General features: G+C 34.8%; 2 protein-coding genes across 2 annotated transcripts in view; both read right to left on the minus strand.

Moving 5' to 3' along the window:
- Positions 1-996, minus strand: part of LOC130233551 (protein SON-like) — a 28,412-nt gene extending 27,416 nt beyond the window's left edge. The window contains 1 exon segment of the mRNA XM_056463650.1: positions 891-996. Within this exon segment, the coding sequence (XP_056319625.1) occupies positions 891-973 (83 nt within the window). The 5' untranslated portion in view covers positions 974-996.
- A 1,993-nt stretch (positions 997-2,989) lies between these two features.
- Positions 2,990-14,644, minus strand: wu:fa56d06 (uncharacterized protein LOC795664 homolog). Its single transcript, XM_056463661.1, has 13 exons — positions 14,575-14,644; positions 14,437-14,474; positions 11,118-11,375; positions 10,267-10,497; positions 9,056-9,250; positions 8,855-8,977; positions 8,659-8,781; positions 7,736-7,870; positions 6,958-7,152; positions 6,758-6,880; positions 6,563-6,685; positions 6,085-6,217; positions 2,990-3,425 (listed from the first exon to the last, which is right to left on the minus strand). Exons 2-12 carry the CDS (start codon positions 14,471-14,473, stop codon positions 6,123-6,125), a joined length of 1,638 nt encoding a protein of 545 aa, XP_056319636.1. The 5' UTR covers position 14,474; positions 14,575-14,644; the 3' UTR covers positions 2,990-3,425; positions 6,085-6,122.
- Positions 14,645-16,588: the final 1,944 nt, after the last annotated feature.

A 16,588-nucleotide genomic window follows, 5' to 3' on the forward strand; every position in this document is an offset into this window, starting at 1 on the left:
TATTTTCACACATTCTGAATTTCTCTTTAATTACATAATTTCAGAAAAGTATTCTTGGCTAATTTTAAATAGTGAAATCATATTAGCAGCCAATGACTATCAAAATACAACATTGTTCAGTTAATTAAATAGTTTTGAAGTCATAAAGTGTGATTTCAGTCCGAATACAAGTACCATGGTAAACAATATAGAGAGCATGTCACAAGTTGTCAAGTCACGAATGTGCATATATAAAACCAGCTTTACCTCAATCCAATACATACAGGTAAAGAAAATGCTCTCATAGCATCAGTTTTGTCAAATCAGTAATTTTAGTCTGAATATTAATTTAATCGACATGAAGTAAATTACTAAATTGAACATTTCTGTCACAGCTATGTATCCAGCAACTATTATTATTAATTAACACTGTTATATATTACTTCAAACTGTTAGAAAGTCATGGTGCATATAAATATCAACGAGTTAACCATAACATATTAATAAAAGCATCATTATAAATGTTTACATCAGAAAACACACAAACCATTGTAATGCTGAAGTATTATTAGGAACATGCAATTACAATATATCATCATTGTTTTCATTCGGTAGCGTGGTAAATGTCACAATACCATGGTATTACCACCTAATACTGTATATACTATAACGTTACTTCCTGCAGCATTTTCTGCATAGCAACAAACACACGACGACCAAAGGTAGCGTTCAATGCGCAAATACACAATTTCCAGCGTCTAATATGTCAACAGTGTTTCACTGTGTGCAGTTTGTGTAACGTTAGCGTTAAACATACCTGCTAATGTTTGCTAACCGGCTAGAAACAAATGAACGCGTTAATGACGAGTCCGCAGTATAGTAACTCACGCGCTAAGCATTGAACACTGTACCTGTTTTCTTGGGTTTCATCTTCGATTTCTTTAATCTTATTCATTACAAAATCCCTGAAAATCTGCTCGATATTGGTCGCCATCACAGTATTAGCGTTGTTGAGTCCACCAGTATCCCAGAATGCCCAGAATGCTTCTTCCTCCCGTCACCACAGCGACAGAGCGCGGCGTATACGAAATGGGGGAAAATGCAGCTAAACAGCTCATAATATTTTACCAGAATAAAGTTTGTCCTTTAAATAAACGCTAAATAAACGCTGAATAAGTTAATAATAGTTTATATAATTTGGCGAACAACGCGACAAATCAAACTATTTTATATTCTTATTACGTTACTGAGACGATCAACACAATTTTGGTGAATTCATTAATTTTCCTTCAGCTAAGTCCCTTATTTATCAGGGGTCGCCACAGCGGAATGAACCGACAATACCAGCATAAGTTTTACACAGCAGATGCCCTTCTAGACGTAACCCAGTATTGGGAAACACACAGACACACATTAACACACACTCATACACTAGGGCCAATTCAGTTAATCAATTCCCCATATAGCGCATGTTTTGGACTCTCCCAATACGGGGACTCGACTCCCCCAACTGACCCGGACTCGAACCAGCAACCTTATTGCTGAGGACACCCTGCTGAAAAAACCTGCTTAAACCAGCTTAAGCTGGTTTTAGCTGGTCGACCAGCCTGGTTTTAGCCCATTTTCAGGCTGGTTTCATACATTTTCAGCCCGGTTTTAGCTGGTCAGGCTGAGAGATGACCAGTTAAAACCAGCTTGACCTGAGAGACCGGACAAAGCCAGCTATGTCCATCTTAAACCAGGCTGGTCAAGCTGGTTTTAGATGGTTTTAGCTGGTCATTTTCCAGCCTGACCAGCCAAGACCAGGCTGGAAATGTCTAAACCAGCCTGGAAATGTCCAAAACCCCTGTAAAACCAGGCTGGTCAACCAGCTAAAACCAGTCAACCAGCCTTGGCTGGTTTAAGCTTTTTTTTTCAGCAGTGCAGTGCTAACCACTTAGCCACAGTGCAGCCGTTGTATTAATAATACTAATAATAATATAATTAAAATATTCAGAACCGTTTTTAAAAGGATCTTGAACCTTTATAAAAATAAAAGGTTTATTTGTGTAAGAATAATAATCTTATATTTTATTTTGTCACGCTTTTTTCAGCTTCTTGAACCTTACATCAGGCTTATAATACTTTTAACAATAATAATAATAATAATAATAATAATAATAATAATAATAAGAGAAAAGTGAATATATGGACCAACAATTTAACGCAATGGAAGACTGACAGATTCAAATAAAATATCTTCAAAAGCCTAACTGATAATCCCATTTTACAAAAAAGTATTCATTATCATTCATTAGAGTGGAACATTTCAAGGCAAAAAAAAGTACATGAGTGTACAGTTTTATACCATATTGTACATTACAATGTTCTGTAATGTTTATGGCCTTTGTTATCTTTCGCTGGTTGCATAATTTGGAGCCCAAATCTGCACTGAAGTGAGCAATAACTTTGGTCAGTGGTATCAAAATCCAGTGCAAACTCTCAGACAGACTGGGATCACAGTTGTGACTCTAAACTCAATTATGCCATAAAATATCAAACCAAAGCCAAACATATTTAGAAAACAACGCCTGAATCGTCCTCAGCATAATAAGAACAATTTAAATGATAGAAACGATCCTTTAGTTTATGACTTATACTGCAGCCAGCCACCAGGGGGCGATCAGAGAGTTCTGGCTTCACTTTATTGGTAATAACTTGCTAAAATCTTTCAACCAATGCAGTGCACAAAGCCTTTTATCCAGCATAAACTTAATTGATCATATTATATTTAAATAGACATATATAGAATTATAGAATCAGTCAACTCTAGTGTGAATACAGCTTTGTTGATCCTAATGTTTATTGCATTGTTATTAGCATAGATATAGTGTACTACAAAGATAAGCTGAGATTGGGTCAGTAGTTAATAATCATTTAATATAACTGAGAAATCCTTGAACATTGACACCTTATCTGTAGACTGCATAGCAACACTGTTACCTTCTCCAAAACAGTAAGCACACAAAGGTTTTGTTAATGCATTTATTGTGTAGATGTAACTATGTGTATGAGGTTGGTCTGAATACAGATAGACAATCACAAATCATAAGGTACAAACACTGTCCATCAGAACGTATCAGAGTATCAATTTGCATTTCAGCAGTGATTGCAATGACGCCAGTTTTGCTTTTGGCACAATAATGCGATGACCTTCGATCATTTTTTAATGGTGTTATACAACTTAATAATAGCCCAAAGTACAAACATGTTTAAATGATGACAAGCAAAATTAAAAGTTTTGCAACTTAATGTCTTTTATTCAGCCAGCAAAGATAATGTTTGATGATAAGAAAATGCTAACCAATTCTGGGCTACAGGCTCTCTCGTTTCATTAAAATGTTTGTGCAGACTGCGCTCTTGCAGGGTGTTCAGCTGGTACTTGTGCCCTTGTCTAAACTCATCAACTGTAAAAACACAGGAAAACATACATTTAAAAGCATATCAATATACATTTAAAAGCGTAATCATTTTAGTGACTGGAATTTCTGATTTTTCATCCTAACATGAGGCAAATCAAAGTTGGCTAATAAAGAAAAAGAAATCTCAAATGCAAATTAGGTGTGCTTTCTATCAAGTTAAGAGTGGCTTGCTGTAGTATTGGTAACCAAGCAACCAACAGTAAACAAGACAAGCACAATGGGGTTGTTGCTAGGAAGTTAATAAGAATTATTTATATTATTTATTACATTTCCCATTTATTGTATTTTAGTAATGTCTACCCCTACCCCGACCCTAAACCCAACCATCATAGTAATGTAAAAACAGTAGTTGTACCAAGTTTTATTTATGTTATTTATTAAATTACTCAATAATTTGTATTTTATTAATGCCTACCCCACTGAAAAAAAACAGCTTAACCCAGCCTAGGCTGGTTTTAGCTGGTCGACCAGCCTGGTTTTAGAGGGGTTTGGGCCATTTCCAGGCTTTTCCAGGAAAATGACCAGCTAAAACCAGCTTGACCACCTAGCCAGGCTGGGAGCCCAGCCAAAACCAGCTATGTCCAGCTTAAACCAGGCTGGTCAAGCTGGTTTTAGTTGGATTTAGCTGGTCATTTTCCAGCCTGACCAGCTAAGACCAGGCTGGAAATGGCTGGAAACCAGCCTGGAAATGGCCAAAACCCCTCTAAAACCAGGTTGGTCAACCAGCTAAAACCAGCCAACCAGCCTAGGCTGGTTTAAGCTGGATTTTTCAGCAGGGTACCCATACTCCATCCCTAAACCCAACCATCAAAGTATTGTAAAAATATTAATTATTGTTATATAGTGTTACAAAAATGATGCTATATTGATGTGCGCATCCGCAGCGGTATCCTATCTAGACTTCGCCACATAATGGAGACAGCCGATTGGTCACATGGGTGTTTTTTCTGCAAATATGTGTCTATCTCTATTATTCACATGAACCCTTATACACACAAGTCCAAGACAACCTCAAGCATTTTTTTAAATTAAAGGGATAGCTCGCCTAAAAATGAAAGTCAATGGTTACAGGTTTTTAACATTTTTCTAAATATCTTCTTTTGTGTTTAAAGGGATAGTTCACCCAAAAATTCAAGTAAAGATCAACCGAAGTAAGAAACTCATTCAACAGAAGAAAGAAACTCATAAAGGTTTGAAACAAGTAAAATATAGTGAGCATATATAGCAAATAGTGAGTAAATTAACTTGTTTAGGTGAACTATCCCTTTAATGAAATAATGAACCTGATAAAGGTCTGAAACAAGTTTCAAGAGTTCTCACTTAGGTAATGCTTGACTATTTTAGCAGGTTTGGCATGCTGTGCCAGGAGAGAACCCTGAGCTCGGAGATAGATGAGCACAAGGCTCCTGCCTGGTCAATGAGCATTAGGAGGGATCTGAGATCAGGTAGTTCTTGATAACTTCCCAAGAATAGACCACCTACCACGCCAGTGTGTACATATTAGGTGCTTGTGACTTTAACTTGTGTTACATGTTACAATGTTGTCCTCATTTGTAAGTCGCTTTGGATAAAAGCGTCTGCTAAATGACTAAATGTAAATGTAAATGTACATGTCCTTAGACTATGGGAGGAAACCGGAGTGCCCAGGGGAAACCCATGCGAACACAGGGAGAACATGAAAACTCCACACAGAGAGTGCCGACTGGCTCAGCTAATGTTTTAACCAATGACCTTCTAGCTGTGGGGCAACAGTGCTAGCCACTGAGCCGCCGTGTCGCCCGATCCTAGAATTGAGGAGGAGGGAGAAGGGATGGATATGGGGGTGGAGGGGGGGGGGGGGGGGGATCTTCCAAAACGAAGTTGAGGAATGAAGTTTAGGCTGGATATTTATGTTTAATTTGGAATGATCCGATTGGCTAGCTAATGATTAGTGATAGGGACCAGCTGCCGTCAATCCTATCACATGCTCCTCTAGAAATTAGTTTGTGAAACTTCACAAAGCGTGAGTAAATGATGACAGATGATTCATTTTTATTTGAACTATCCCTTTAATGGATTTTAATTAGACATTTGGATTGATTAGAAGCATGTTTCTCATGCCATACTGCTGTAAAAATACTGCGATCCACACAATCGATTTGTGTTGGGAAAACAAGTAGGAATTAAGTTAACTCATTAGTTTTTACAAATATAAGTGGATTGAATTTAAATTATTAAGTTGTCACAAAAAAACCCCCAAGAACTGTGTTCATTCATTCATTTTTCTTTGGCTTAGTCCTTTATTTATCAAGGGTCGCCACAGCTGAATGAACCACCAACTATTCCAACATATGTTTTACACTTATAGCCGCAACCCAGTACTGGGAAACACCCATACACTCTCACATTGACACATATTCACTCAATTCATCTGTAATGCATGTGTTTGGACTGTAGGGGAAACCGGAGCACCTAGAGGAAACCCATGCATTTTTTGAGTGTTCAAAACTGACAATAACACTGTGATTAAAAACTAAGCTAACTGTAAAGCTATTGCCATACAAGATTTCTCTTAAGAAAAGTGTTTTTGTCAATACAAAACTCAACAGCACAACTTATATTTCACGTTGACTTTAATACTTAAAGATTTTAACTTGAGACTTACATTTTGTTGTCATTAGAGTACACTGATGCTCAGCTCCATCAGAGAGTTTCAGTTTCCTTTTTGTGCATCATGTTCAATCTGAGCTCATGTAGGATGACTGGCTGATACTCAGTGCCTTGTCTGAACTCATCCACTGTAGAGGAGAACAAATCACACAGACAAACAGTCTTCAGAGGGACTGTACTCTCAAATAATTAAAGCAATTTATTTTTTTATTATTATTTAATATATTATAAAAACAATATTTATTACTATAGTATTTTTTCAGGTGGGTTCACATGTGTAGTCAATCATTTCTGTGTATTTGATGACTAGTCTAGTTTTGGGTTTTCTTAGACGTCTATTAGCATTGTTTTAGCCAAGCCTACTATGCTCAGATTTCTTTTACACGCAAAAAAGCTTGCTGGGTATTCTTTTTAATATCTTGTAGTATCTAAAGCAGCGGTGTGATGATGTATGTGTGTTGTGAAGCTCTCACAGGGCGCTGTGCTCCTCTGCAGCTCTGTCAGTGTCGGCAGCAGCTGTCCAGTTCTGGGATCCACCAGCGTGCTGTGAGAGTTCTGGGTTCCCATCCTCACCTCATAAGGTGCAGGATTGTAGACTGTGGAGAAAACCAAACCTAGTTAAACCTGCTCAAAAACCACTCTAGCATAGATATTTAAGAACCACTTACAGCCAGAAACTCTTCTGTTCATTTCACCAACGTTGTGTTGGAGCATTCCAGTGTTCATGTCCACCAGGAAGCGTCTGGAAGGTTCTGTTCCCTGCCTTTTCTCAACAGCGGCAGGATTGTAGACTGTGGACAAACTAATATGGTCAGAATCTACCCTGTGCATTGTAGCTGCTTGAAATGCATTGATTGTGCAGACTTACAGCCAGAAACTCTTCTGTTCATCTCACTTTCTTCCTCCTTGGGCATCCCAGTGTTCAGGTCTATCAGGAATCTTCTGGAAGGTTCTGTTCCCTGCCTGCGATCCTCAACAGGAGCTGCTCTGTGGTTTTCCTTCTGCTCAGAAGAGTCTTGGCTGTATATGTCTTCATGCTCAGAAACCACTGCCCATTTAGCTGCTGATGAATATAACAGAAAACATCAGTTAAGATTTATATATTCATTTAAAGGGGTCGTGAAATGAGAAAGCAAAATTCCCTTTATCTTTTGACATATTAGAGCTCATAGTGTTATAAAAACATCCTGTAAGTTTCAGAACTCAACACTTTGTGTTTCCTCTAAAATCAGCTTATATTGAAGGCTGCCTGACAAAACAACAGGTTCTGGAATGATCTACTCTGTGATGTAATAGTGTGGACAAGCTCCGCCTCAATAGAACATCAGTGCCCACTTCTACTTCACTGCCAGTTTAACCTTGTGAATATGCAAAACTGTCAGGCAATCAGAGCAGTGGGAGTTTTTGTTCTAAGTCTACAATTGGCCACACCCATTCAAAAAGAGCGTTTTGACAAGGGTTGAAAACGACACAGAAAATAGTCAGTTACTTCTAAATTATGATGTTTTTGATGTAGAAATCTTGATAATATTATAAGGGGACCTCAGAAATATATAAAATCATTAAAAAAATCTAAGGAGTTCATAAGCCCTTTTAAAATGATCTTTCAGCATAAACAATGTTGGATTTAATTTCATAAGACTTACAGATGTGATGTTCTTTGAGTCGACCGGTGTTCAGGTCCATCAGGGTGTTTCTGGAAGGTTGTTTGTGCATCATGTTCAGTCTGAGCTCCTGTAGGGTGCTCGGCTGATACTCAGTGCCTTGTCTGAACTCATCCACTGTTAAGAGGAAAAACACAAGAGAACATGTTTAAAAAGACATTTCACTCACAAAATAATCTTCAAATTCTTGAAATCTCTGCATTAATTTTGTTTTGCATAGAAGCAAAAATTATTTTGTAATTGCAAAAATATTTATAAAACTCTAAAGTGCATGTGGTGTAGCTATAATTATTGCATTGTCTCTTTAAATTCTTGATTTTATTGGCTGGTAGGTGTGCAATCAAATCGTTCAATGCAAAAGTAGTTCCAGTCAGTTTTGATCACAGTCCTAAATAAATGCGCTAGCCTCAAACATTAGTAGTGACCACAGCACCTCAGTGACAGTTGCAGGAGCCTTCATTTCTTGTTCTAATCTTGAGAACACAGATGTATGTTTCACTAGGAGTCTACAGGGATCAGAAAACTCACAAATGTGCTTTGTGAAGAGGTCGCTAACACATGTTACTATGAGCTATTAGATATGCTCTTGTCATTAGAGGCACACACACAATTTCTCTTTTAAGCACACACTCTCTCTCTCTGTCTGTGTTAATTTAAATATGTAATGTATCATAACTGATAAAAAATTGATAAAATATTCCACTGCAAAGAGCAATACTAGTTTTAACTTGACTTTAACTTGGCAAATGACCACAGAATAAGGCTTCAATTTTGGTGGTTATTTAACTCTGTGTTGTGCTTTTAAAATCCTTTCATGCATAGAAATCCATTTATTATCCCTTACTAATAACTTGTAGTATCTAAAGCAGCGGTGTGATGATGTATGTGTGTTGTGAAGCTCTCACAGGGCGCTGTGCTCCTCTGCAGCTCTGTCAGTGTCGGCAGCAGCTGTCCAGTTCTGGGATCCACCAGCGTGCTGTGAGAATTCTGGGTTCCCATCCTCACCTCATAAGGTGCAGGATTGTAGACTGTGGAGAAAACCAAACCTAGTTAAACCTGCTCAAAAACCACTCCATGCATTGATATTTAAGAACCACTTACAGCCAGAAACTCTTCTGTTCATTTCACCAACGTTGTGTTGGAGCATCCCAGTGTTCACGTCCACCAGGAAGCGTCTGGAAGGTTCTGTTCCCTGCCTTTTCTCGACAGCGGCAGGATTATAGACTGTGGACATATTTTGTGTGGTCAGAATCTACTCTGTGCATTGTAGCTGCTTGAAATGCATTGATTGTGCAGACTTACAGCCAGAAACTCTTCTGTTCATCTCACTTTCTTCCTCCTTGAGCATCCCAGTGTTCAGGTCTATCAGGAATCTTCTGGAAGGTTCTGTTCCCTGCCTGCGATCCTCAACAGGAGCTGCTCTGTGGTTTTCCTTCTGCTCAGAAGAGTCTTGGCTGTTTATGTCTTCATGCTCAGAAACCACTGCCCATTTAGCTGCTGATGAATATAACAGAAAACATCAGTCCAGATTTATATATTCATTTAAAGGGGTCGTGAAATGAGAAAGCAAAATTCCCTTTATCTTTTGACATATTAGAGCTCATAGTGTTATAAAAACATCCTGTAAGTTTTAGAACTCAACACTTTGTGTTTCCTCTAAAATCAGCTTATATTGAAGGCTGCCTGACAAAACAACAGGTTGTGGAATGATCTACTCTGTGATGTAATAGTGTGGACAAGCTCCGCCTCCATAGATCAACACTCACTTCTACTTTACTGCATATTTAGCATTGTTAATATGCAAAACTGGCGATGCAGTGGTGCAGAAGCGACCTTCTCATAGCAAGAAGGTTGCTGGTTCGAGCCTCGGCTGGGTTAGTTGGCGTGTCTGTGTGGAGTTTGCATGTTCTCCCAGCGTTTGCGTGCGTTTCCTTCGGATGCTCCACTTTCCCCCAAAGTACAAAGACATGCGGTACAAGTGAATTGGGTAGGCTAAATTATCCATAGAGTATGAGTGTGGGTGAGTGTGTATGGGTGTTTCCCAGAAATAGGTTGCAGCTGGAAGGGCATCTGCTGCGTAAAACATGTGCTGGATAAGTTGGCGGTTCATTCCGCTGTGGCGACCCTGGATTAATAAAGGGACTAATCCGAAAAGAAAATAAATGAATAAACGAATATGCAAAACTGTCAGCCAATCAGAGCAGTTAGAGTTAACTTCTGAGTCTACAATTGGCCACACCCATTCAAACAGAGCATTCTGATGAGCATAAAAAATAGTCAATTACATCTAAACTTTACTTTTTATGTCCTTATGCTGAGAAACCACTGCCCATTTAGCTGCTAATGAATATGACAGAAAACAAATCAGAAATTGATTTCTAGTTAAAAAGCTTTTTAATTGGATATTGATAATATTGATATAATAATATTGATAGCTGTGCAAAATATGCATCATAACAAAATGCATATCTTCAGCAGGGTTATAAATCTGATATCAACCATCAACCACTTACAGCCTGCTACTCTCCTGTCCATCTGGTTTCTCTGTTCTTTAAGTAGACCAGTGTTCAAGTCCATCAGGAGGTTTCTGGACGGTTCAGTGCCTTGTCTGTAGACCTCAACAGGAATGTTCCTCTGCTCGTGTTTTTCGCTCTGAATGCTGTACTGTGGACTAATCTTGTGACGCGATCTGAGATCCTGAAGGACGGCAAGCTGGTTTTCAGTGCCTTGTCTGAACGCATCCACTGTTGAGGAAAAACACAGTAAACAACAATGCGCAACAACCAGGTGATGAAGACAAAATATTAGCCGTTTTGGTGACTGTCACTTTAAATTCAAATGAGATTGTGCTCTTTTCAGAAAAGGGCGGAGCTAAAAATGCATATGCATGAGCAGATGTAAAACAGGGCTAGCTGTGTTCTCAGTGCTGGTCAGGTCTGCAGTGTGAGTGTGTGCTTCATGCTTCTCTCAGTCTATGGAGACTCCTGTCGCTGTTCATTTGGGCTTCATCTAAAACTCCACTTCTATAATCCTCTTAGTCTATGCTGACATTATCTTCAGCAGCTCAAACACTCTAATGGATAATGGACAGACGGCTGCTTCTCACTCAGGGCTGCTGTTTATGCTAATGAGGGAGAGATGGGCACTAGTGGGCGGGGCTTTCCCCCTCTGATGACACATACAAAGGGAGAATGTCAATCAAAGTGTTTATCAAGTCTGATTAGAACAAATACGATTAATTCATGTTCACCATTAGAGGCTGGAGATATTCACAGACTGCTGACACACAACCCCTTATAAAAGTGATTTACCCATAATAGGTCCCCTTTAATATCATGTATATGGAAGGTTTTGAATCACTCACATGGTGCAGAAAGTCTTGTGTTGGTTTCCCCAGTGTGTTTCAGCATCTTTGTGTTCAGGTCCATCAGGAAGCGTCTGGAAGCTTCTGTCCCCTGCCTGCAGAACTCTGCTGGAACTTGGATCTGTTTCCTGGGCTTCTGGTCTGTGTTTTTGATGTCCTTCAGAACTGAGTTGTCTCTGTGTTCATCATGAAGCGTTTCAGGGCTGATTTGCTTCAGTTTACCATTTGGCAGCCGATGCAGTGGCCTTGCATGCAGACCTACACTCAAAACAACACCAACATTAGACGTGCTGCTTATGTAACAATGGTTATTATTTACTTATTTAATTCTTTTCAACTGGTTTTAAATCAATGGTGCATTTTCTGGCTTTGGTTCTGCTACTGAAATAAGCTGAGTCAGGTTTTAAATGTAATGTATTATAATCAGCGACATGGTGGCTCAGTGGTTAGCACTGTCACCTCACAACAAGAAGGTCGCTGGTTCAAGTCCTGGCTGGGTAAGTTGGCGTTTCTGTGTGGAGTTTGCATGTTCTCCCCGTTTCCCCCTCAGTTCAAACACATGCGCTATAGGGGAATTGATGAACTAAATGGGCCGTAGTGTGTGTGTGAGTGAATGAGGATGTATGGGTGTTTCCCATTACTGGGTTGCAGCTTGCAGGGCATCCACTGTTTAAAAACATATGCTGGAATAGTTAGCGGTTCACTCCTCTGTGGTGACCCCTGATGAATAAAGGGACTAAAACCATACATATATTTAAGGAATATATACATTACATTAACATTTATATAAATATATTTTATAAATAATTTTAGATATATATTTATGATCCACAAAAGCTTTTTAATATATACTTTTATTTATATATACTATATTTATATAACTTAGTCATTTTTTATAGTTTATTTATGTCACAGTCATGAGTGATCTAATCCGCTGGTAAACACGCAGATCGCCATAGAACTACAAATCCACCATTATATGGACTACAGATCCAGTCATGCACTGCTCACACGCACATGCTCCGGATTCCGTGGATTAAACACACACATACATAGCCTGAGGATCGTTATGGACTGATTACAAGGTCTATTTATGCAGCACACACACACACACACACACACACACACACACACACACCAGTGCTAAATCTTGTTAAACTGTACTGTGAACATTACGACACGTTTGCCTTGCATTGTTGCGTTAGACCCTTGCCTTGTTTTATTGTTTATTCCTGTCCGCTGCCTGCCTTTTGACCATCTGCCTGTTTGAGTCACACAGCTCCTTTGTCAGCATTCACAATACAATTTAAGTGTTTTCATCTATTTTCTATAGTTGTTATTAGTGTAATGTAATTTTATCCTGCATTGCATCTTTTTGTCATATTTTGAATGACAATAAAAGGACTCGTGAAGCGTGAATCTTCATATAAAGTGGTTTAATCCAGTAAATGCAGAGATTTTAAATGCAAATGATGCATTTGTTATTCACGCCAAAAATTCTGATAGATTAAATGTCTATCAAAAGAAGCAAGATCACTAAATAGTTCACCTCTCCTTAACACACACACACACCATAAAACAGATTTATGACTTGTGTCTCTATCTCAGTAGTGGAAAAGGTGATCATATTTTATCAAGCAGATAAAATGTGCCAATGTGCCACAGAACTGGTCAAACTATGATAAGGGATAAATAAAGTTTCAAGTTCAAGAAGAACACTTGAGTCTGATCTATGAACAAATTTCCCATAATAATAATAATAATTAATCATAATAATTATTTTTATTAATAATAATAATAACGAATAATAATAATAACTAATAATAATAATAACGAATAATAATAATAACGAATAATAATAATAATAATAATGATAATAATATTAAATAATAATAATAACGAATAATAATAATAATCAATAATAATGATAATAATAATAATAGTAATTAATAATAATAATAATAATAATAATAATAATAATATTAAATAATAATAATAACGAATAATAATAATAACCAATAAAAATGATAATAATAATAATAATTAATAACAATAATAATAATAACTTATAACTATTAATAATGACTAATAATAACTAATAATAATAATAATAATAATAATAATAATAATAATAATAATAATAATATTAACTAATAATAACAATAACAACAACAATAATAATAATAATAATAATAATAATAATAATAATAATAAATAATAATAATAATAATAATAACTTAAAATAACTATTATTAATGACTAATAATAACTAATAATAATAATAATAATATTAACTAATAATAATGATAATAATTATAATAATTATTAATAATAATAATAATAACTATTAACAATGACTTATAATAACTAACTAATAACAATAATAATAATTTATAATAATAATAATAACAACTAATGATAATAATAATAAATAATAATAATTATTATGATTAATAGTAATAAAAATAATAATAACATACATAATGCATTTTGCTTATTGTTATACTAAATTAAAAATCGAAGGAGCCAAAGATAGATTAAAATATGTATAAAATGTATAATAAACTTAATATTTAAAATGATTCTATATTATTGTATTTTGATTTTACATTTGATTTTACATAATTGATACAATTTGTATCATTAGACGATTAATTTCTATTAATTAGTGACATTTTAATAAACAATTGCTCTTTGAAATCAGTCATAAATTAAAAACATAGTCAATAAAGTCAACAAAGAAGAAGAAAAATTATTATTTAACTAAAATAAACTACAACTATTTGAAGATACTCCCGTATTAATTTATAATAATCACAGTAATAAGAACTATTATTATTATTATGATGAGAGAAATGAATAATGGATACAAATATGCCATAGAAATATTAACATTTATAAATAGTTTTCTGTTAGAAGTTATCCAGGGTACTTCAAAAATATAATTACATGTTAAATACATTCTGAAACATGCTTAATCTGATTGATAGACGCTATATTAATTTATCTATTAATAAAAATAACCATGGTAAAATTTTACGATGTAACTGCTTTTCCTTTTGACATCACCATATAAATTATTATTAATATGCAATTAATGTAAATATAAAACACAATAATAATAATTGTTATAATAATAATAACAACAACAATAATAATAATAATACTCATTAAAATAATAACAATTATTATAATTATTTTTATTATTATTGCTATTAAATAGGTATAGAAATAGAAGTCAATTTAATTAATGTAACGTTCAATGAAATATAATGAAAAATGTCAATAAATATGATTAAAATATATGTATAAATCTTACCAGCCACAGCCAACAGGAGCAGCAAGAGTTTAAACATCCTGCCAAACAAAATACAGACACACAACTGAGTAAGCTGATGTCAAACACCAAACAATATATATCTGTTTTCTGAGTGACACCTTATTAAACGCTGCATACCTGTTTCTGTTCTTCTGACTGATGCTGTTTGACTCCTCACACAACAAGGATCTCACAAACCCCTGGGTCGTCTTTATAACCCAGATCTCAGGTTCAGAGGTTGGCGTACTCTTCTTATCCTCTCTCTTTATATCTTTTCATCTGTCTTTGTGTCTCAGAGGCTGATAAAACATGCGCTCTTTGATCCCAGATGCTTTAAACAGGACTCAGTTCAGCTGATATTAATGTCAGCACAATACTGTACCACCCAGAGATGATCTGACGACACTTCTTTAGGTGGAAAACATGCAGTTGATCAGAGGAGGATTCTGGAGTCACAACAGCTGTTTTTTATTTATTTATTAGTATTTTTACATTTGATTAAATTGTATGGTTTGTTAAGATATTTACAGTTGGGTAATAACAACAACAATAACAACAACAACAACAACAATAATAATTACAATAATAATAAAAATAATAATAACAATATTAATAATAATAACAACAATAATGATAATAATAACAACAACAACAACAATAATAATAATAATAATAATAATAATAATAATAATAATAATAACAATAATAATAACAACAACAATAATAATAACAACAACAACAACAACAACAACAACAACAACAACAACAACAACAACAATAATAATCACAATAATAATAATAATAATGATAATACTAATAATAATAATAATAATAATAATAATAATAATAATAATAACAATAATAATAATGATAATAATAATAATAACAACAATAATAATAACAACAATAACAACAACAACAACAATAATAATAATGATAATAATAACAACAACAACAACAACAACAATAATAACAATAACAACAACAACAACAACAACAACAATAATAACAATAACAATAATAACAACAACAACAACAACAACAACAACAACAATAATAATAATAATTACAATAATAATAATAATGATAATACTAATAATAATAATAATAATAATAATAATAATAATAATAATAATAATAATAATAATAATAATAATAATAACAACAATAATAATAATGATAATAATAATAATAACAACAATAATAATAACAATAATAACAACAACAACAACAACAACAACAACAATAATAATAATAATAAAAATAATAATAATAATAAGAAGAAGAATTAAGAACTGCCTAGCTTTTGATGCTAAAAAGAAGCTTGTTGATGTAACATTTATGTCGATATTGGACAACGGTGATGTTATCTATATGCATGCTTCGTCTCAGAGTCTGCATGCATTGGATACTGCTTACCATGGTGCACTAAGATGTGTTGTATACTAGGGTCGGTTGGTCTGCTTTGTCCATTCGTAAGCTCAAGCAGTGGCATATCTTTGTTTACAAATTGGGTTTACTCCCATCATCACTCCAGAATTACATTTGCAAAAATCTGTACTTATGGCCTTCAGTCACAGGGTATTTATTTACTGTCTGTTCTGTACTAAAGTGCGGACTGAGATGGGATAAAAGGCTTTTAAGTATACGCAGCACCTTTTGCATGGAATAATCTGCAAACACAGTTGCAGTTTAAAGAATTGATTTGAAAAAGAAATAGAGTATAACTGATTTAGAAATGGACACACAGGCTTGTAGATGTCTTGAATAGTTTGTTTGTTAATGTGTGATGCATGTTAACTCTTCATTGCTTGTTTGTTGTCTGTTAGACCCATGTGACATGTATACTGCCTATAATGTTGGCCAGGATGCTCTTATAAATGAGATTTTTAATCTCGATGCGTCTTTTCTGGTAAAATAATAATAATAATAAATTAAAATGTATTTGAAATTGTATTTAAATTACATTTGTGATTGAACCACAAACCAGTCACAACAGCTGATTATTTATTTATATATTTATTTATTTATTGATGTATGGTTTATTGGGATATTTAATTGGATAAGCACAATAGTAAGCCATTATTTATTAATTATATAATTTAAGCTATTTTATTTGTATGATTATAAAAGTCTTTTCATTTGTTCTATT

The sequence above is a fragment of the Danio aesculapii genome, chromosome 1 (genome assembly GCF_903798145.1).
Source record: "Danio aesculapii chromosome 1, fDanAes4.1, whole genome shotgun sequence".
Classification (NCBI taxonomy): domain Eukaryota; kingdom Metazoa; phylum Chordata; class Actinopteri; order Cypriniformes; family Danionidae; genus Danio; species Danio aesculapii.

Bases quoted from the DNA above. Each gene is read 5' to 3' on its own strand.
- wu:fa56d06 (XM_056463661.1), bottom strand. From the start codon at position 14,473: ATGTTTAAACTCTTGCTGCTCCTGTTGGCTGTGGCTG. The intron at 11,376-14,436 runs GTAAGATTTATA...TTTTGAGTGTAG, and splicing joins GCTCCTGTTGGCTGTGGCTG to GTCTGCATGCAAGGCCACTG. The intron at 7,153-7,735 runs GTAAGTCTTATG...TATATTCATCAG, and splicing joins ACTCAAAGAACATCACATCT to CAGCTAAATGGGCAGTGGTT.